Below are 23,217 nucleotides of genomic sequence, written 5' to 3' on the forward strand. Positions count from 1 at the left end.
GCTTAGCAAATATGCGAGACGAGGCATGCCGAAAGTTTAAGTTTTGTTGGAAACTCGAAGATTTTCGATCTAAATGCGCGTTCTACATACTCGAGTACTACCGACATTAGCGATGGAAGTTATTAGTGGTATATATCTTCTTTGCAACCAATATCTTCGAGCATACTCAGAATGGAGGTATAAGAGAGAGATAGAGAGGAGAGGAGAGCGTGTCTAATGTGTCTGAAACTAACTTTATGCTTACAAATATACAATTAACTCTCTTGTTAGTCTGGAAATAGTGATTAAACGGATCTGATAATTTGGAATATCAAATTTACACCTGAAGATTAAAAACACATTGCCATATTAAATAAATTATAATAAATATATTATAGATTCCTCATATTAATTCCAAAATGTCTATAATTGATTTATAAAATTCTAAATCAATCTTATAAATAAAGATATTATTTATATGTAAAAAAAAGGAAGAAGTAATTTATAATATAAAAAGATCGCAGACAGTAAATAATTATATAATCGGTAATTTTTGTCCTATATCTTAGAATATATAAATTTATGCTAACGTAAATTTCGAGCAGTAACGATCGTTATAATTTATTCACGATTGGCTGCGTCAGTAAATGTTGTAATCGAATTAATGAGCGAGAAGCGACTCGCTGCCGAACTTCAACGTCGACATTTATGAGGAACGCAAGCAGCAATATTATGCAGTGAGCTTGATTGATAGCCTCAGGGCTTTCGGCGCAATTAGAACGACGCTAGTCTCAGAAGAATGTTAGTTGAAGTTATCGATACAATGTTTTTCTCCGTCGAAGGGAACACGAGAAAACGTTTCCAACTTTGCGAGAGAGTTTCAAAGTACGTTTTCTGAACAACGAGCAGACTTTTGTGTTGGCCAAGTGACGCTACAAAAAAAAAAAAACACCGAGGTGAAAAACAACCGATTGAAGTTAAATCAAATGGTGCCCTCATTAAGGGGTTAAGTTCTTTGAAAATAATTGCGCCTTCTTATAATCGGAACAATAGCGATAGCGTGCATTTACTTAGTTTACGAGTCCCGAGCTTTTTCTTGTTGAAACAGTACCAGGCGGCAAAAAGGGCAGAGGTAAAAGCCGGAAATCAATGAATACGATTTCCGCGATAGTGGTTAGAAGGAAATTTCTTTTTCGAAGATTAAGGTTGCAATTAAATATCCTTTCGGACAAAAATTGCTTTCCTTTTTTTTTTCAGAAAATATTAGATATCGAATTATATAAGACTCGATTATTCCTAAATGAGTTATAAATACCTGGCGCCACAGAAAAATTGCAAGATACCTCTATTAACTTCATCGAATACTCACCTGAAAAAAGACAGAAAATATGACATTAGAAATTTTGTTTAAATTAACTAATAATATTACACATTTAGAGATAATTTGTATAATTAAATCGTCTCTTTTTTAAAAAACCTTTTTTCGTGTGAAAAGCTTTTATTTTACTCTCGCTTTTCTCGTGAATAATAACTTTATCTTATATGGATTTAATTTAAGCGCGCAACTTAAGTTGATTCAGATTTAATAATAAAACACGAATGCTCTTTTTGCAAAATTTGAGAAGACAATCTGCAAAATAAAAATTATATCTTTATTTATCAAGACAATATGCCTATTCGCTGAAAATAACGACAGGGATTGCGACAAGTGGAAAGAAACTTGATATCGCAAGCAAACTCGATAGATATTCTCGAACATTGTGAGATAGCTTCGGTGCTTTTAGGCCTCGAGTGCAATCGATGTAGTCGCAAAAGTCTCGAGAAAGAATCCTCGATCGCATCACAAGAGAAAATGCCACATCGAGTTGCCAGCTCAACGATTCAAGCATTACTGAGAATATTAATGTATTGTTTCTCATCAATTTCTTCTCATAGATGCGATCTTAACGAGAACGATCAGCCAAGATCGAAATGTCCACGTCAATAATTTATACATTTTATATACAAACTGGATCTACATATGCGGCGAATCATTTTTATATCGTGATATGATAAAAACAATTGAGACGTAAACATCATTGCACGACTGTTTGACCTTTCTTATTATTATATTATTATCAGATCTTATTAGTGTATCAAATCGTTTAATATATTTTTATATAGACCAATTCAATAATTGAGAAAACTATTTAAAATATAGTTTAAATTCTTGAAATTTAACAGTCATACAATGTTAAGTATTAAATTCTTTTATTAAAAAAAAAAAGATCAATTGTAATTTTCTTAAAAACCTGCTGTTAAATATTAATATGAGAGAAATAGTGGGACATGTTGCATATTTCATAAGGGTAAATAAGTGGATATAAAAATATCTCAAAGGAAAGAATATTTGTGTCTACTACAAAAACGATTGAACAGGAAAAACAACTAAATAGAAAAATGTATGAAGAAAGAAACCGTATCGATTGTCGATTATTTATCTAGGAATAAAGCAGCGCGGTTCTGCTCTTGTTAGTTGTTTGAACTTGAATTTTCATTTTTTTTTTTTTTTTTTTTTTTTGTGAAGCGTGAAACGTTACACAGTGAAGAGGTAAACAAGTCGAGTGCACCGAGCATAAAGATTCACAAGGAAACGCGGAGATGGTATCATCATCGAAAAGATTTTCAGAATCTCTCTTCTCTTTCAAGTTTTGCTTTTTCCGCAATTCCCAAGATAAAAAACGCATTTTCAGAAATCAGGATTCAGCATGAAATCATTCCTCGATCGATCTATCGCCGAATTTTTAAAATAGAGATGAAACTATATTACATTATTAAATAAGTATTAAACAAAAAAAACAGTATTAAAAAATAATACACAATAATAATGATTTTTTTCTACTATGTTAAGAATTTGAAGAAAAGGATAATAAACAAATAATTGTTGATCTAAATTCCTATAAAATTATGTATTGCCTCTCCAAAAAGATGTCCAGATTTACCTAAAATAATAAATAAATAATAAAGCTAAGAAAATTAATAAATTCAAATATTACATTTCTGTAATTTCTCACATATTTTTCTGATTTGAAAAAAAATTCGCGAATTACTTATAATCATTTTTAATATTCTGTGCTAAATTCATTAAGGAGAGAAATTAATGACTCGTATCCATTTTTAAATTAAATGACATATTTACGTCGTGATAAATGTATAAATAAGGCAGAGGTATGAGAGTCGATCAAATGTGGCTATTTACGTTTCCTCTGCCACGCGACCGACACTGTCTCCGCTTTCGAGCTATCTAGGATTTCCCAGTCGACCTCCAGTCATCGAGGTATTCCCCGCAACTTTGTGAACTCGATTCCTCAAAGAGCCACGATCAACAACTCGCGCGAAACCCCAGGAGTGCTTTTCCAATGTGAAAATTCCATCGAACTTCCTCTATTCCTCGCTGAGTACTCGCAGGAGATTATGATCGAATGTTTTGATACGGTAACAAAGAATCTCTTCTCATCGCTATCTAATCTCAATCTCTCTTTCGCTAAGAATAAGTCTGGTTTTAGAAGAATTCGTTTTTCCATAATTTTTCTTCGTAGCAGACATCTCCACTTAAAAACGACAATAATCTTATATGTTTCAATAAAATATATAAGAATCTTTTTTTGATAATTAGCTGTTGAGAATAATTTAAAACCATATATATAAAATTTAAATTAAAACTATAAAATTTATTCCAACTTTAACTTAATTAATTTTAATTATAGGCAACTTCTTTTGATGTATTTAATAATGTATGCATTTCACACATTTTTGTACATTCTCAGAAGCTTCATGGAAGTCTACTTTGTAACACAACTCATTACGCGGATAATTACTTTCCATTAACTCTCATCTAAACATCATTAAAGTCTCTTGCATACTATCACTACCATTTGTAAGTATGTACATATGTATATAGTTGTATATATACATATACGTGTGTACTTGTATGTATATAATTGTGTTATTATTATTATTATTATTATTATTATTATTAGAAAAAATTAGAAACCAGCCTTGTGGTTTTAGAAAATCCAACAAATTGTATGATTAAATGCTGAAACGTGCGAAAGACACGCGAGCGTCCTTTGATCCCGTGGGATAGCAAGCCCGATCGAAGAGAAGGACTGGTCGTGAAAATTTCAGCGCAAACAAAATAATACGCTTGCGCGTGTGCATGCGTGAAGAAGAGGGTACCTTCGTCGCCAGAAGTTGAGGAGTTGTCCTCGGGTTCGGGCGACGACCCTGGAGATCGTCGGCCGAATTTCGCGTCCGATCGGCCACATTCGCTGCCAGCGTTTCCTGCTCCTCCTCCTCTTCGGTTATTCTCATGTTGCTGCCGTGCTCCCTTCTCGGGGGACACCGACCGGGACTCTTTGCTCTCAGCGGCACCGCATGTGCGGCCTCGTCGTCCCTCTCTCGCCTCGAGTCCGGGTAATCGTTTGCTGAAGTCGGTGGGCATCGCTGGTCGCTTTCTAGGAGTACGTTTACGATTTTACGTCCTCCATTTTTATGCACCAAAATAAAATTTTCCCCTGTTTTCTTGCTTGTCAATCGTATAAAATTCATTCTTCGAGAACAAACACGTGTCGCGATATGTTATGATGTTCGTTTTGAATTAATAAAGCTAATTTGTTCATCGTATCGTATGCGAATAATATTTTTAATTAATATAATAAATTAGTTACTTCGCGTGTCCAAATAAATGTGTCTATGCAAAGTAGACTGTCGGTGATGATAATCGTGACAGTGGATACAAAATGCTTCAATCAGCGCATTTTAACGCGAATCTCGATAAACTGTTTCCATTTCCATGATTAAATATTTATCGCATATCGAATCGCGTTACGTATTTGCACTTCGAAGCGTTTCTGACGTCAGATCGAATTCCATTTAAAATCGTGATGTTACATTCGCGTTGTTGATTTTATCCGACGACGGCGCGTTTAGGCTAATCTCGAGTATCCGATGAAACAGGAATGAGCGACGAGGTGAACTGCACATTGGATTTCATTCGGAATGACGCGTGTGATCGATCAATTTCCTCGGACGATAACGTCAAAACCACAATAACGGATCGATAGATCCATTACATAGAGTATCGACCATCGAGACGCGAAAATGTCTATCGACGTTATTATTATTTAACGAAAATTACCATGTAATTTTCTGCTTGTCGTGTTTTCATTAATTAATCAGAAAATGTCGACCGCAAAGAAGAATGATTGCTATCCCGAAAAAAAAAAAAAAAACATAATAACCATGTAACTTCACAATTTTCAAGCGTTAGCTGTATGAAATATTATAGCTCGTTAACTAAATCATTAATTATAAAAATCATAGCTTTTTGTAATCCAAGTAATTTTGTAATTCAACACTCAACTAGCTCTATTCGTAATAAAAACTCACAGACAGCAGAGTTTAAACTATAAATTCAGACGACTGGTCAGGTGCGAGCTAATAAATGAACTGTCTACTCCAGAGGACTATTTTCTTCGTAATAAAAACTGTGAACTCTTTTTGTTCGTCAAGTTAATTTCGAACCACGCGAGTTTCCCGAGTCGACGAAAGGATCGATGGTCGATGCTCGACCGGTCCCCAAAGAGTATTGAGAGTAATGAACTAATGTCAGTCTCGCACCGAACGTAAACGTACTCCCTGAAGTCGTTTGAACGATCAGTCGATCTCTCTGCGGCCGACTCTTTGGACTCGGCGGTGGCATTTCCGGTTGACGGCGTTCGTCTTCCGGTGGTGGTCCCTGGATGATGGTGGTCTCTGACTCCCTCGTGGCCGGCATCACGGACATTTGCCAGGTCAGTGTTGGCAGCAGTCTTTGCCTCCTTGGCGGGTGATGGCGGCGGAGACGTTGGTGGCGATGGTGATGGACTTCCTGCACGAGCAGAACTGTAGCACACTGCTGCCTTCCGCAAGGTCTCCCTGCACAGCTCGGAGAACATACTGTCTCCCCCATGGCCGGGGCCCACCACCGGCCCGTTTCTTCTTTCTTTCGGCTGCTCTTCGCGGTCCTCTTCTTGGAGTCGAAACAGTTTATGAGTTTCGCTCGCCGTTCATCGTTCTTTTCTTTTCTTAGCACGACGGCTTTATCACGCTAACTGACACTATCGCGCCACTACGCGGGGAACCGATCAGAAGGACCAGCCTATCTAGATCCGGCTGACGGATGGACAACTCGCGGTTTAGACGAGCATCTGAGAAGAAGTGATTGCTAAGATTACATCTAAGATATCAGTTCACCGGCTGAGACTGGCTCGTGTTTCATAGTTATCGTATTTACTATTAATATTAAAAAAAGGAAACAGATTATAAGAAAATGAGAAAGATGACGTTTGAAATCTTCATAAATTTTATACGGTACGATTTATTCTTTGATAAATCAAAATTATTTCTGATTATCTAAAGTTTCCTATCATATTCTTAATATTATATTATATATTTCCACCTCTTCATTTAATATTATAATTATATAATTTATTATTTTATGTGATAAAATCTACAAAAGAAGAGAACATTGACGGAAGTTAATCCTGAATTTCTTAAAAATCATCATACAAAACTTTCAAGTTTTCCCCTGTTTTCTACGGTGCGGTCTCTGATAAACCAAAATTACTTCTGAATATTTCAAATTTTCCATCATGTTTCTATCTACTTTATTCTACCGTATTCTTGCTTTCTTTATAAGTAACTTCCGTATAACGCAATACTTCTACAAAGATTCGTATACGTGATAAAAAAATTGCGGCAGGTCTCGTACCATGTGGTAAATTACCCTGACATAACACGGTAGATAAATTTCACATTTTGTGTTTCTTTCATGATAAATAACATATTTTTGACTTTTGTACAACCTGTGAGTATCGTATAACGTACAACATATTTTTCACGTTATACGGAGATCTACTATAATTTATCACATTTTTATATACATTTATCAGTTTATGTGGCACAAGAAGGAAAAGCTAATCCTGGATTCCTCCAAAGTCGTTGGAACACATAATTCTAATATAAACGTGAGCAAGATGACAAAACGGTGATCGAAAACTTATGGCGAACACCACAAAGTGTGGTAAGCACGCCGCTGTGGACAGATGAGACAGATGCATAGATGCATTCGATAGTGCACAGCCGTGTTAGTTAGCGTAGGGTGTACGGCACGAACCGTAATAAAAATGTCTGGCCGGTCGCCAGCAGTTTGCAAATTTACAGCCGAGGCCGCGATAGTTCCGGCAACGTGAAATGTCGCGTAGACCTGTATAAAGTGAGATTTCGTGACGTTCCGAGCGCCAGGGAGGGAGGAGGCACCGCGGAGCTATCGATTTGCATTACGCTAAAATTACGCCGCATGCTGTTAATTTAGTTCACCGCGTGGGCATTCATGGTATTTCCACCGCAAACGCGAACATGAATATGCGTCGGACCCGTTATACGATTTATGCCGCGTATACTGCCCCCGTGTCTGTCGCGTATTGAAAATTATCAAAGAGGATTTAACGACTTCGCGTTCGTGTGTTCTCGTTAAATTGATGATTCGCGGAAGCACGATAACAATGTATGATCGAATAATAGCTAATAATGCGAGGTCAAATAATTAGCGTTAGACTCGATATAAATCAACCGCTTAGATATATATGTAAATTTAATGATAATAAAATATAATTTTTAAAATATGTTATATATATATATGTATGTATATAAAATATGATTATATAAATTAAATAAATCGATAGAATCATCAATAAAGATTTTAGAAAAAACGGAGTTGTATTCAATAGTACACACACACACACACACACACACACACACACACACACACACACACACACACACACACACACACACACACACACACACACACACACACACACACACACACACACACACACACACACACACACACACACACACACACACACACACACACACTTTTTTTTTAAACTTTGTATATTTTTATTCCTACAAGACTATATTTATATCTTGATTAAGTTCGATTGATAGCGAATAATAGGAAATAATCAGTTCACGTCAATAGGCTCCGTCAATATTATACTGTAAATATAGTCTTATATTAATATCTAATTCAATCAATACCGCAAAGATTGTATTCGATTATTAAGTTGGATGATCAAACATTAATCGCGCGTTCAGAATTGCGTGTTTATCTACTCGCTCAGCACACAATCGTTCGATTATTCGAAATGTCAATGCATGCGTTAATGAGAGAATCATGAGAAATGCAGGATCATCTGTTTCCCTCGTGCTATCTGTACGGCTGTGTTTAACGCGGATAAACATCGCACGGATGACCGATATTTTTGCAATGAACTTCGCATTACGCTATCACGCGATTAGCACAAATTTTCAATATGTACTCATGAGAGAATGAATTAGAAATTTTAAGAGGGAAACGCGGAGGAAAAATAGTCTATGTTCCTGCCAGAAGGACTTTATGATTTATCGTTGCACGCGATGTATTGCGCGCAAAAACCTTTTCGGTATGCGCACACTTAGCATGCACATAATTTCGTCAAATATCCGTTGAATTGTATCATCGCCAACTGCATCGGCCATTAAGAAGAAAACAGGATGGATGAGAATGCCCAAATACGATGACTTTCCAATCGTGCTGAAGAGAATTCTATTACATTTATAAATATTAAAAAGAAGCAAAATATCTCTACACTATTCATCATGTCCGTCTTCAAGAAATAAAGTCACGAGAAAACGTAAAAAGGATATTTATTGCAATAATTAATGCTTTATTCTGCAGAAATATTGCTTATTTTCAGACATTTTCTTTTGAACATTTTAATGATTTTGATGATCACCTGAATCTTTAAACTCAGATTCAGTTCAACTACAAGAGCTTCCAAAAAAACTCGATGCAAGCTTCGTGAGACAAGTCGTTAATAAAAAATATTAAATATTTTCTCTTGACATTTATGATCTTTCGTAGGGCGCGAGAAAATCAGAAGCCGACTTTGTCGCGACGAGCAACTATGTTTGTTAGCTAAAGTGATTCACATTTACGCGTGAAAGCAATCGCCAACGGCCTTGCCGATCGGCAAACGCACCATCGAGCTTCTGTCAGAGTCAGACGTGCGTGGGCACAATGGCACGTCGTTCTCCCGGCATGTGGAAAGACAGTCTCATTTTCACTTACATATACATATGTGTCACAACGGATTCATAATGTATACGTTTCATTTTTTACATCGGCAAGAGAACTGCCTGTAAATACGACAGAAAAGTGACAGTACTGTCTAGATAAGTTATTTACGCGACGTACAAATAATATAGCTAGATGAACGAAATAAAACCGCGAAAGGATTTTGGAAAAACGCATTCCAGACATGAATAAAATGAACAATTAGAACGATGAAAGTGAAAGGGCATTCTGTGCGAGGTACGATACATTCGACGGAAACAAATGGATAGCAAGGATACTCTCCGACAAAAGCTGTTATCACAAACATAGCACTATGAGCGGCTGTAATTTAATTTATTCGGCGATCTTCATGAGAATCGCCATTCGTTTAATAATTTGTGCTTAGGGCTCTAAATGTACGTAAAAGATAAATGTCAAGGTATATGTGATAGAACCGAAATTCATTATGTTAATTGCCATCCCTGAGGCGAGGACATAAGCTGAACTGAATAATGAAACAAAGGCAGCGAAATTAATTTTATTTCCTAGATCGGATATGGCTTTTGCATTAAATTGCGAATCAGTATAATGGATGTGAATAGATTTTAATAATTACATTCCCACTATATTGTTAGATATATATCGAAGAGATTCAAATACAAAAAAGATTGAACATATTAAAAACAAATATTAGATCGAAAATATCCAATATATATATATATATATATATATATACACATATAATTCTAAATTGTTTCTAAATATATTTTAAATTTTAAGCAAGAACCGTACACTGCACATTCATTACTTATTATTTATTATTTACTTCATATGAGTAATCGATATTTTCATTTCTTAATCATAAAGTTATGTGACTCTTATTTATTTTATGAAATATTTTATGAAATATCGTGTTTTAATATGGAAGATGAATATTTCTTGATATTATATTCTAATTATTTGACAAGCTTCCCCAGAATTTCAGAATCAGTGATACGAATTAGCAGCTATAATTTTCATTCAATTGTTCTAATTGAAACAAATTTTAGCGCGAAAGTTGTCTTCGTTTTGCAATCCTTGACATTCCAATCTCCTTCACCAATTTAATTTTAAATAAGTTCTTTTGAATAGATTAACGCGCGAAAGTCGACAGAAATCGATTTTAATGGCTTAACTCGAAACTTTGATTACGAACTCTATTTGGAACGCCCCGGGTATCCGGTTGCTTTCCGGAAAATCGAGCCTGCCAAAACATGTTCGATCGTCTGCTACGGAGAGAGACTGCGAGGGTGGAAACAAAAAGTTTCCCGAAAAAGATGACGCTATGATGCCGTTGAAGGAGGATATAATCTTTATCCTTTCTATGCTATTGCAGTATTTTGCCGGCGATCAAATGGCAGAGTCTTAAGATATGTAACATTAAAAACTAAAAAAAAATAAATTAAAATATGAAAAGTTATAAGTCTAATGGATAAGATTTGAATTATTAATTGATATACCTTTGCGCGCGATTCAAAATCTGTTTAATGAACGACACATGTGACAAGACATCGATGTGTCGATCGTATATAGAGGTTTGAGAGAAAGGTCAAAGTTCAATCGGATTAATTGTGAAATTAACCAATCAGCCATCGGAATCATCTGATCTTCGTTTAATCCTTGATTAAGATTAGGTCCCTGTTGATGTTCGAAATTGTATCGATCTAGATAATTTCGATCACAACATGCTGTTTGTAATATTCCATCTCTTTAAATGCGAAATTCTTATGAGGTAAATTATCGCACGTACCTTCATACACAACAATTTTTTAATGTAATTAAATTTCTGATATATGGCCATTCAATAAAAAAAGATTTTTTTCACAAAGAATGAAGAGAGAGAGAGAGAGAGAGAGAGAGAGAGAGAGAGAGAGAGAGAGAGAGAGAGAGAAATGCAGCTCATAAATATATTAATCGTTTCTTTGTGATGATAAGTAAAATGACTGAAAAAATTAGCAATAACCATATTTTCATTTATCACGTAATCGTAGAGTTTTATAAAGCTACTTTGGAAATTTTATATATAAATTTAATGAATAAAATTAAGAGAGACGCAAGACAGGAGTCACGTGACAATTCTGTAAAAATTATACTTTACTTAAAACGTTTTAATACTTGCTTGGATTAATAAAATGAAATTTTCAGAAATTTCACAGTAAAAAAAAAACAAACAAACACAGTAAAAAAAAAAGAACTCAAATCGAGTTGAGTAACTTAACAAAAGTTATTACAAAAAATAATACATATTTAAAATTAACATTGGCGCATTGTCTTTCATAAATAAAACAATAAACCTACCGAATACGCATACTCTTCTTATATATAAAACCTAGTTTTATTAGATTCACAAGCATCTATCTCCAAAATATAAATTGCACCATTTTTATCACACTAGTTCTGCTCTCAACTTCATCAAGTTATTACGTTTAAAACGGAAACGAACAAAGAAGACAACGGAAGTTATCGCCATCGCGAGTTGATATAATGAAGCCTTATCCGCATTAAAACGAGCCAGTCACAGCGGATCGTAACAGGAACGGAGTAGGACGAAAGGAACGGAAGGGAAGCACCTTAATATGGACGCGTGAGTCTTGCCGTCCACCTCGTGGTGAACCGACGCGCCATCGCGACAAGCGAACCCGGGTGTTCGAGATGGATAGTTCCCGGATCACCTGCGCACTGGACGGTCTCCAGGCGAGAACTGAGCTTGCGAGATAGCGGAGAGAGCAGCGCGAGGTGCTTATGCCGGAACGACCCCATCTGGAGAGGGTGGCGCGCGCGGAAGAGGGTTGTACCGACTCCCCGTGGAGGTCCGATGTACGTTGCTCGGTTAGTACGTGCGTAGTACATCGTTGCGAGGATACGAGAGGGGTTGGAAAGAAGTCGTTGGAGAGAATGCGAAGGATGGAAAAGAGGAAGGGCAAATGATAAAGGAGGGATAAAGGGACGATACGTTCACTCGATGCGTACATGGTATATCGAGAAAAGACTTGGAGGGAGAGAACAGACAGGGAGGGTAAAAGAGGGAGGAAGCAAGGAAGCCGGAAGAGTGACCATGAGATAAGGCGGGAAGGAAGAGGAATCGTGGGATATAAACGGCGACGGGAAAACGGGAGAGGAAATGGCGGTGATGGCGCTGCTGTTGCATCGATCAGCCGCCGCCACCATCTGCAACCCTCTCCCGAAATGGTCAACCCTCTGTATCGTAGAACGGCGCGCGTTCTCGTCACCTCGACTGTGCCGCCTAATTCCATCGTGATCTTCGACCTCTGTCTTCTTCCCTTTGGCTATCATCATCATCCCTCTCATCCAGCTCCTCGGCTTGACTCGCCACCAATCGACCGTGGACTTGATTTATTATTTTGCCGTTTGAGTTTTCGCCCCGTCAGCGATCATTTTCGCGTGAACCAGCATTTCGTATCGCGCCGACGATCATCGCGATTCGACGGAGAATTAGGTGACCTCGATCGTTCGACGGCTTCGAATTGATATTTCGGGCCTCAACACTTGGATCGTATGAATTTAAATCCTATATAAGAGTTTTGTGAAGTCATGTCAGGTCATGTCAGGTATTCGTACATGCTTGGTCCTTTAGAAGAGTTGGAAATAGTTTGAAGGTATAAAACTCTGACATAAGACATTACAGAACGTCGGACACAAAACGCAAGGATCTTTGAGGGTCAATTCTCAAGGGATCTCAAAGTGGAGATTTAGGATAGAAAAAGGCTGACAATTCTCGTGGATGTTCTTACGGTCCACGACGTGGGTCTTAAAGATCGATAACCTTGAAAAGACGCCGTAGCAACGTGCTTGGGAGCTCCTCTACAATTTCCCTGACGGATTATGGCGAATGTCACGATGCGGCTTTACGAAAACATATTCATTCGTCTCTCTTTTAGGAAATTTCACCGACGGTGAAATCACGTTATTTTCATATAATATTACGGTGAATTCGTCCTGATAAAATTCACCTTTAAATCGTTACTCTAGCTTTTACGACACTTAAACGAAACGTCAATGTAACGTCGTAGAAATAAAAGATTTACGAGCTGCTTTTTATTTTATGATAGCTAAAACATAAATTCAGTAAGACAAATAATGACGGATTACATGAAAATTATACTTAAAGTTTTAAAGCAATAAGTGTGAAAATGAATGGAAGCAAAACGTTATGAAATGTAAAAATATAACGTCTCCAGAAACAATATTGTTAAAAAAAAAAATTTTTTTTTAATATTACCACATGTATGGAAAGTTTCGGAAAAACCCATATGCTTCTATAGCGTTGTTTCACTTTCCGAATTTCAGAATTGTGTTTTTTTCATAACTCTACCGTGTCTATCCGAGCGATGTGTTTCCGAACATCAACCCCCGAATTCATCGACATTGTTGACGTGAGCGACGTGGCGCGGTTCTGCGTACGTGTTTCCCCGAAATTCCAGGCGCGTCTGGTGACATGGGAAGACGGCCAATTCGAGAAACCAGACTAATCGGAATCTCTTGCACCATATGGAGCCGTTTCTATGTTTCCGCGCGAGAAACACATCCCGACGGTGTCGCTACTCTTTTCCCGTTTTGTTACTCATCTCGGAGGAATCCCCAGGGCGATTACATGACTTTACTCTCGAGCTTTCTCTGCTCCAGCCCGGAAAATAACATCCCAACCGGATATAATACAATGACGATTTGCGCTCAGGGCAATTAGTTTTATTCCAAACGCTTTGGCAAACTGGGAATGTTTGAGGTTAAATATTTCGTAATTTTGGAACGAGAATATTTCTTAGTTAAATGCCAAACCATCTGTAATATTCTTGTGTCGTAATTTGTTAAGACATTGCTATAATTTGTCGCTTTAATGCTTATCTCAAAATTGTACAAATTACATTCTCTCTCTCTCTCTCTCTCTCTTGAATGAATGAAGATTTATTAAACATTGTTTATATATATATATATATATATATATATATATATATATATATATACATATGTATATACATGTGTATATAATACACACACGTATATTATATACATACATTATAAGGAAATTTAATCTAGCTTTTTCTTACAAAATGTTGACATATTTTATTAGCCCCCCCCCCTCCCCTCCGCGAGTAAAAAATATAATAAAATAGATTCCTGTAGTAATTATTGTTGAAAGAGGGAAAAATATCATAATGTTATTCAATGTTCTAATAATTAATGACATTTTAATTAATGGCAAAAAGTTTTTCAGTTTTTAAAGAAAAAATTGATATCATTTAATCAACAATTTCTAGTAATCCTTGCGTCATTGGACGCTATAAATATTATTTAATTAGAAAAGTTTTTCCATATCAATAGAAAAAGCACTGGAATTAAAAAAGAGAATTATGCAATCTTTTGTGATATAATCATCAATCATCGGTGAATTAGTCGCCGAGTCTTCTAAGAAGTTTGAAGTTCTTATCGGAGTTTCATGATTGTCGAATCGGAGACGAGTGTTCAGGAGTAAAGTAAGTTAATTATCGAGGATTAATTTCAACGCCGGGGAAATGTCTATCGGCAGGGAATGCGATTTATCTCGAATTTCTCGTTATCACCATGAAGAAAGCTCGGAAAATAAGGAGCACTTTCCAGCACTTAAAGTACTTTCGTGTTTCTCAACCCATTTTGCTCTCGTAAAGTTGCTTTTTCGATGATAATATTCATTTCCTTATCGCCATTACATAAGGATAAAAATAATACGACAACGGTATCTAATAAAACTATTATTATTAATAATATTGTTATATTATTCTGTCCATAAATTTAAATCTATATCATTCTCACCGCTTCAATCTTTAATCTTTTTACATTTTCTCGGTCAAACGCGCACAGAAATATTTCACATACTCTTACTAATTTTTCCGGCTAACGGCTAAACGAATTAAAAACACGATTTCTCTCCCCGTCAATTTCACTAAATTCCACTGGCCGCCGCTCAAATCACATTCTTTCACTAAATGAAAATCAATTAAACGGGGCGTTGTATCCATCCTGCCCAATCCACGTCACCGCGCCCTCACGTCACCCTCGTTCGCCAATTCTCGCCATATCAAGCTTCCGCAGAAGCAAGTTCTCCCCTTTTTCGCGTTCTGTTTCTACTGCTCGCATACGATCTTTCACACGGTTGCCGAAGGGCGACATGCACTGTTGCTTTTGCAGTCGTGCGAATCGACTGATGTCGGATTCTCGACTATTAGCTACGCACGTATCAACCTGCATTTCATTGGAGTAAAGTTGCGATTTCGTCGGCCGATTCTTGGACATTCAAATGACGAGTATAATAGAATGAAATTGAACTATTTAATATCTTATATATTTAATATCTCATTTTGTGTGAATTATCTGGTTTATTTCAGGCTCTTTCTTTTTTTCATCCTGAGTTACTGTCATCTGAAACAACTGTTTCACGACACGATGACTCCTTTGAAAAAGTTTAATGGCAGATCTCCTTCAGTTTAAATTATAGATTCCCAAGAGTTCGAGAGTCTTTGTCGAGGCTGTTTGATTTCTACCGGGACTCGAAGTTCAAACGTAGATCGATGGATCGACTTGCTGATTCCCCGAAAAGACTTTATTCCCATATATTATTCAGTTCCAAGTGAATGCGCGATCATATATTCACTATCGAAACATTTAAGAAATGTGTGAAAGCACGAATGATTCATAGATAAATTTTTGGTAGATAAAGGGGAATTAATTGCATAAAGCAGTTTTGAAATTAACGGATTTAAAATCAAGTATCCTTTAAACATTTCAGCTCAAGATACAAAAATAACAGTAATGATATTTTTTTCACATTTATTCATTTTTTCAAAATATGCCGCAGAATAATTGACATCTCTCATGACGCGAACGGAGAGAACAGATGAAAAGCAATGTAAAAGAAATAGGACTGAGGGGAGAAGTGCCAAATAGAAATTGCCTGAATACTACGCAGTTGCAGTTGCTGTCACACTGAAGTAGGACGAATGTTCTCCCCGACTGCGTAAATAATAAACGATTCCTCGCGTCACAGATGCTATAGCGCGAGATACGAGCTCTTCCGTGGAGAGGAAATTCTTTTTCGCTAAGGTAAGGCGATTTGGAGGATGGACAGCATGCCCGTCCGCTGATGCTAAAGTTACCAAAATTATGGCGCACGCGTGCGTGCTTAGAAAGAGAAAAAAGTGATTGAATTTCTGATCACTTTTCCGACTTCGGACTGGTCGATTTTAAACGTAAGAATCCGCAGAGCGTATCGTGTTAGCGAAAGAGGATCGCTTTATCAAAACTGAGGATTACTTTTGACAGAAGTTTCAGCAAACTTTGCCGTGGATAAGGCAAACTCGACGATGATCTCCGCGAGGTATATCGCCACACATATTCATATATACTTATAGCACAAAAAAGAAATTATTCAAAAACTTGAACCAGAACAAGCACGCCACGATATCAGTAATATATTATTGTCAATAATGTGATATCGCGTTTCGGAATTTTTATATAAGATGCCTGTAAAATTTATTATATTTATCTAACACGATATTAAAATTCAAATAAACACAGGTTTCATTATATTTCTTAACGTATTTCATATAACGGAAGATACATAACGTAGAAAATATTTTTGAGATAATATTACGTTATAAAAATGTTCAGTAATATTTAATATAATTTCTAACTTTACATAAAAATATAAAATAACAGAATTGTTAGCACACGTTGTGATAAATTCTCTTTAAAAATATTATTTTAAAGGAAGAAGCATAATAAAAGTAATACCCCTTCGTTTTCGATCGAATTTTCAGGATATCGGCTGTAAGATTTCAATCACCGGAAGTGGGGTAAAAATTCCATCGAAATACTTTTTCGTGAAATTGATGGCGCGTTTCGTGTACAGCATTAACGATCGGCTCGGTATCGCTCGTTACTGTAACCCTTTTATCGCGTTTGAGATTTATGTCAAGTGTATCGAGAGACATTTTTATTCGGGCGTTTTTATTCGACCGAGATATTGTCGATGCTACAGCTTTCTTTGTTCCATCATTGTGGTCGGTTTCGGTAGACCATCTTGACGGAGTTATCGAGTGTTTTCGAACTACAAAGGTATACGGTATGTGTTTCGATGCCAAAGGACGAACAATGTGTCGTCCAATATATTCACATAATTTTAGAAACTATAAATATTGATTAGATGAGTCTTTTTTATTATATTGAAATATTTATAATTTTAATTTTAATATTATATATATATATATATTATTATTATTATTATTAGAAAGTATTAAAAGCAACATTTTTTAAAGATATTCTGTTTATTATATAATTATCACATTTTCTCTTTGTTTCTTTCTTTTTCTACTTGGATAATGCATGTAACTTTTTTAATTGAATTTTTTTTTTGTCTTTTCAATGAACGGAATTACAAATGGTGACTCACTACCGATAGCATTGACAAGTGTAACAGACATAAATTTAGCAGAAAATAGAACCGAGAATTCAATTATAATAGCTGTAGGCTACACGAAAATGAGAAATTATTCACATTGCCATTTATACGAACATTAATTTCCGCCTTTAATTATGGTAATCCTTCGTGTTAATAGAAAAATTAGTTCATTATAAAAATAACATTAATTAGTACAAAAATATCGATGTATTTTATACACATAGAATGTATTTTTAGTCTTGAACAATAGGAAATAATCAAGAAGAAAATAGTAACAGATCTCATGGATTTTCATCTCATGGTTCAAGATATTTTTTCGACACGTGCATGATTACAATTCTTACATCTGGGGCAGCCCTTTTGTTCTTGGGAAGAATTGTTTTCGCTACGTATCGATCCCAGAAAAAAAAATACGGAGACACTTTATTTTTGTCTATCTGCAAAATTCGTCTTTCACAAAATTGGAATGTTTGTCGTTGTTTTTAATAATAAAAAAGTATACGCCGCAAAATAATATTTTTAGAATAGAAGATTTTTAGAATTAGTGAATTGAATATTAGATTTATATTTAGATTGTTTTCGTCACGATAAGTCAAGACCTCGGGTAGAAAATGTTAACAATTTATGGCAAAATCTTATTCTGTTCAGAGTTGATTGTTCATTGTAAACATATAGTCCAGTTTAGAATAACGTTACGACACAAATGCATGTCAATATTATTCTAGGAATATAACTAGAAGTCAAATAACTTTGACAATCAAATTGTATTACAAACTTAAACCAGTTCTGAATCACCTCATATCAAACTTGTCGACTTGAGGTCTAATTGTTTCGGTGAATAATTTCTAATTGATATAACTACAATCATGTTTGTTTCTGTCGCGTTATTTTGAATACGTTTATTTCAATCACTATTCCAATCGCGACACATAATCGTAGAGCGCAAAGAAGAAACGTAAATGCGCTCTGAATGAAAGAGGTTTTCGTTTGCGCATCTTAATCTTGTTATTCAGTCCATCCATAGAATTCGTGAATCATAAACGAAAACACAATACCGTTTGAAACTGTCAGTATTGAATCGAAAGCTACAATACAAACGAGCAATACAAACGGATCGAACGAATTGTTCAGGACTGATCCCAGATTCCTTTATTGGACGCGTTTATCTAGTCTTGACACCGTTAACGCTGTGCCAAATATGATTAGTCGATTCGTATATTCCATTGCGTCATTAGTTTCACAACAGAATTTCTTATTATTATTCAAGTTGAATACATTATATTTTGACCTCAAACATTAAGTTTTAAATAAATAAACTTTTAAACCAATGTATTAAAATTATGCAATGACTAATGCATATTCTAAAAAAAATAAGAAAAGAATAAACCAGCAATTAACAAAAAAAAAAAAAAAAAAACAAAATAAATAAATAAATAAAAAATCATCAATGGAAAAATCATCAATGTATTTTATTCACGACATAATGCGTTTAATCAGTAACTTTTAGCTGTCATGTTCGTCTGTTCCAGAGAAAGCTCTTGAAAAATATATTTCTCTGTAATCTACACCAGAGAAGGATTAAACGTTTTTTTCCGCGGGAAAAGTTTCTGTGTGTGTTAGTTATAGTTAATACCTCTGCATTAAAAAGCTGCACTTCGCCGCTTATATACATGCACGAATCGCGTGAGAACAAAAGTGTTCTGCTAAGAATAGCATTGTGAACCTTCTCGCAATAATTTTATTGCATTTCTCGAAACTTACTAAATCATATATATTTTCGCTTAAATAATACTGATTTAATGAAATGAAATATTCTCGCAGCACGTTTATAGTACATGGTATTTCGTAAAACCAGCTAGTTGAATCCTCATATTGTCTTACCCAAATCTTCTCGTCAGAGTCGAGAGATGAGATTCACAGCGGAAACAGATGAGATACCACAGTCTATTCTATCCGAATGTCGATAACGTTTACGTCTGAAGCTAGTTTGCAGACGGTTCTCTTATAGACGCCAATCAGTATGTCAATCGTTATATTGAACGATCGATCAACTCAATCAAATAAAGGTGGGAGTGAAACATCAAAAACCGATTAAACATGGAAGTTGCAATCTTCAAACATTACGATTACTTTATATATATATTTATAATAGAACGAGAGGAATTGGGATAAATGCAACAAAGTTATTGTTAATATTATTTATTTTATAAAACTAAACCAGTTAGAAATTATATTTGTTCCAACGTATCATAGATATATAGTACGGAATGTCGCGATTTGTGACGGCGCGATAAGAGTATCTAAATCTCACTATTTACTCTCGCAGGCGTCATAAATTTTAACGCGTAAAATATGAGCTGGCGCGTTACCTAGAAAACGATAATTGCATGCGCGTTATCAAAGACTTAATTGAAAATTGGAATATCACAAGGAAACACGTGTACTTGATTAATCAGAGTCTTATCAGTAGGTAAATCAAAATTATTTTAAACGAAATGAGTAGAACTCATTGAAACAATAGTTTAAAATAAATACTAACAGCTTTAATATTCTGTGATAATTAATTTAAAAACTAATATACATAAATAATCAATCTTTTTTGATTCTATTCTATGTGCAAAAATAAACTACTTACAATCGATTATTAAGTTAAAACACGTTGACATCATTCGTATTCATATTTATCCACTACCACATTCAAAATAATCGTTAACCATACTCCTGATTTTTAAAGTCAATATTTATCGACACATTCGTCAATGACACCATTTCATGTCTCGATTTATCGATTTGCTAAACAGATTTAATTTTTTTTTAAATTTATTTTGTTTTAAATTAACGGTTCAAAATTATATTATATTCCTATCATTTTAATTTCTGTAAGAAATGGATAGGATGTTAAACATTAACTAGCAGTCATACAACCTCTTTAGCTCTCTTTGCCATTCAAGACTTCATTAAGAAAGACCCGAAACTATTGACAACATACGACGAACTTTCTCGTAAACTCTCGACTGAAAATTCGAAGGGTCTAGAATTAATTACTCGTCACGTACGCCACTCTTTCGAGGCAAGGTATTGGCCAAAAGTGTCTAGAAAAGGACCTTCTTAATGGCATTCTTGCACTACCTGAATGCTGTTCGACACATTGCAGAAGGAAAGAAAAATTCAATAAGATACGAGTGCATAAGATGCGCCGATGTTTCGGCTGGGTAATTTGCGGCTTTGAACGCGGATTAAGCTCTTTTGAGCATGTATGTATTCTCGAAGAGCGACTCAAAAAGACTTTCTTTTTCTCTCTCTTTGTAGCTTGCAGTGATAACGACATCGTAAAAGGTGACTTCGCCGATAAAGCGACTTTAAAATATGGCACACCAATCATTCTCGCTTTATATCCCGCGAACGTTTGAAATACAGGTAAAATGCAGGCGCGTTGAAGTGCAATATCGCGTGACCGTCACGGCTTTCCCACAGAGGGCCTCGATATGTAAATTCCCTTCTAATCTCGGGTATTAATTTACGACCGTAATTTATTTCATCTTGTCTTTAAAAGGCTATTCAGCCATTTCTGCGTTGGCGAGTTAACGTACAACGTGAATTTATTTTAACCATTATACAAACTCACACAGCGATCCAACTTTATTAAAAATGAAATAATTGTGATATACTATAGGCACGAAAATTGTTTATATTTCATGTAATAAAAATAAAAAAGAATCTTTAAAATACCATATTCGAATTTTATATTATTGAAGTCAAAAATTCTACGATCTCTGCCGGACAATGTATAGGTTTGTGTTTTGTGTTTATGTTTTCTGTTAAATCATTGCAGAAAATGAATTCAAGAGAGTAACCAAACACATAATAGTGTCATAGTTTTATTCGTTCTCCGCACGACGAGTCTACATACCGCGATTATCTGGATGATGCGGCATATAGCAGCTCTTTATGATGGGGTACTCACCTGAAACAGAAGAAGAGAGAACATGAGAGATCCATTACATAATAATTATCGAACGATAAGACTTTATGCGATGTCGCGCGATAGCAAACGTCCTAAGTTTTGGCGCAATGCGGATAAAGATATTCTTGAAGAACTATATAGCATAGTCTTTGAATGTGCGAATTTTCACTAGAGTGTGAAACGCTTCTCGTAAAACGGAGCATGAAAAAAGCGTAAACTGTAAAAGTAGTAATTCTTTCCTAAAATATAGTTACCGCCAGTGTAATATACCAATTTCTTGAGAATATTACGACATTTTCTCAACAGATATTATGAGATATTAAGATGTTCAAGTTTGAATACAACTTACATCTTCTCTATAACTTGTACGTAACATAAAAAGCATAACATAGCGTACTATAACTATTATATCTGTTTTTATCTCCAAAGAACGGATTGCCATTGGTTGTTCTAGTTTCAAGTTATTGATATATTGATGTATGAGCTATGGGATCACAATAAGTGATCCATAATAGAAACTATATTGACCTTTATCCGACGTAGACACACCGTATACATAATCGTATATAATCTACTAAATTTTGTTACTACATGTTAAATATTGATTTAAGCGAAATCCCTACGCGTCAATATTTTCCATCCTTTTATTCCTCCATTATCTGGCTATTCAATATTATCAAACAATACTTGCAATCGGTGCATACATTAAAAAGAAATTAAATATAACATTATATATATATATATACATAAATGTCTTGTATAATTTAAAAAAAAAAACAATATAATTGGATTTAGCATATATTTGTTCATTTATATAACCAATTATAAAAGTAATTTCTATTAATAATATTTATAATAATATTAATAATTATATTAATAATTATATTAATATTATTATAAATATTATTAGTAGAAATTATTTTCATAATTGGTTATATAAATGAACAAGTTATATTATTAAATATAATAAATAATAATAAATATAAATTATATTATTAAATATAATAATATTATTATTATGTTATGTAATTTACATAGAAATGTTAACGAGAAAAAAATCAGCCTCTAGGTGAGTCTTTTCGGGAAATGAAAATCGGAAATGAAAACTCTCCCTACCATGCAAGTACCATTTCGGAAGGGATTTTCATTGCATGTGGAACGTGTGCAAATTAACCAAGATGACGCGGATGAAGGACAACGTGAACACGACAACGTGAAATCGATTAATTGGGAAGTGGATTGGTTTATCTCGTAATTAACAACCAACGAAGTCCGCATTCCCTTTTCCATCCTCGCGGCGCTTCCTGCTCACACGAGCTCGCTTCTAATATGTTAGTAGCTCACAAGTGATAACGCAAGCGTAACTACTCGTTACTCGTAAAAATTGCAATGGAAAATTGCAATGGAAAATTTCGCTGACTCGATGAATGAAGGATTCAAGAATCCCGCCGTTTTCTTATCTCTGAATCGTCACTCGTTGTCTTATCGATGCGTGCCGTCACGTGTCTCCGGAGATGCATCTCACGTTTCCTCATCATTGAGCGCGCTTTACGTGCGAATCGTTTCAATAGTACGTGACAACACTCCAATTATATCGCA

General features: G+C 35.2%; 1 protein-coding gene across 36 annotated transcripts in view; it reads right to left on the reverse strand.

The window, feature by feature from the left end:
• Positions 1-23,217, reverse strand: part of LOC140664850 (uncharacterized) — a 149,533-nt gene that overhangs the window by 36,157 nt on the left and 90,159 nt on the right. For 9 of the 36 annotated variants that reach the window (XM_072890391.1, XM_072890396.1, XM_072890401.1 and 6 more), the window contains one exon: positions 21,565-21,618. The exons of 17 other annotated variants lie outside the window; for them this stretch is intronic. In XM_072890391.1, coding sequence (XP_072746492.1) covers positions 21,565-21,618 — 54 coding nt within the window. Of the gene's footprint in view, positions 1-4,197; positions 4,476-5,640; positions 6,175-21,564; positions 21,619-23,217 lie in introns of those variants that run through there. 10 more of the 36 variants (XM_072890377.1, XM_072890394.1, XM_072890378.1 and 7 more) reach the window with 10 other exon arrangements.

Source organism: Anoplolepis gracilipes, chromosome 4, assembly GCF_047496725.1.
Source record: "Anoplolepis gracilipes chromosome 4, ASM4749672v1, whole genome shotgun sequence".
Lineage (NCBI taxonomy): Eukaryota > Metazoa > Arthropoda > Insecta > Hymenoptera > Formicidae > Anoplolepis > Anoplolepis gracilipes.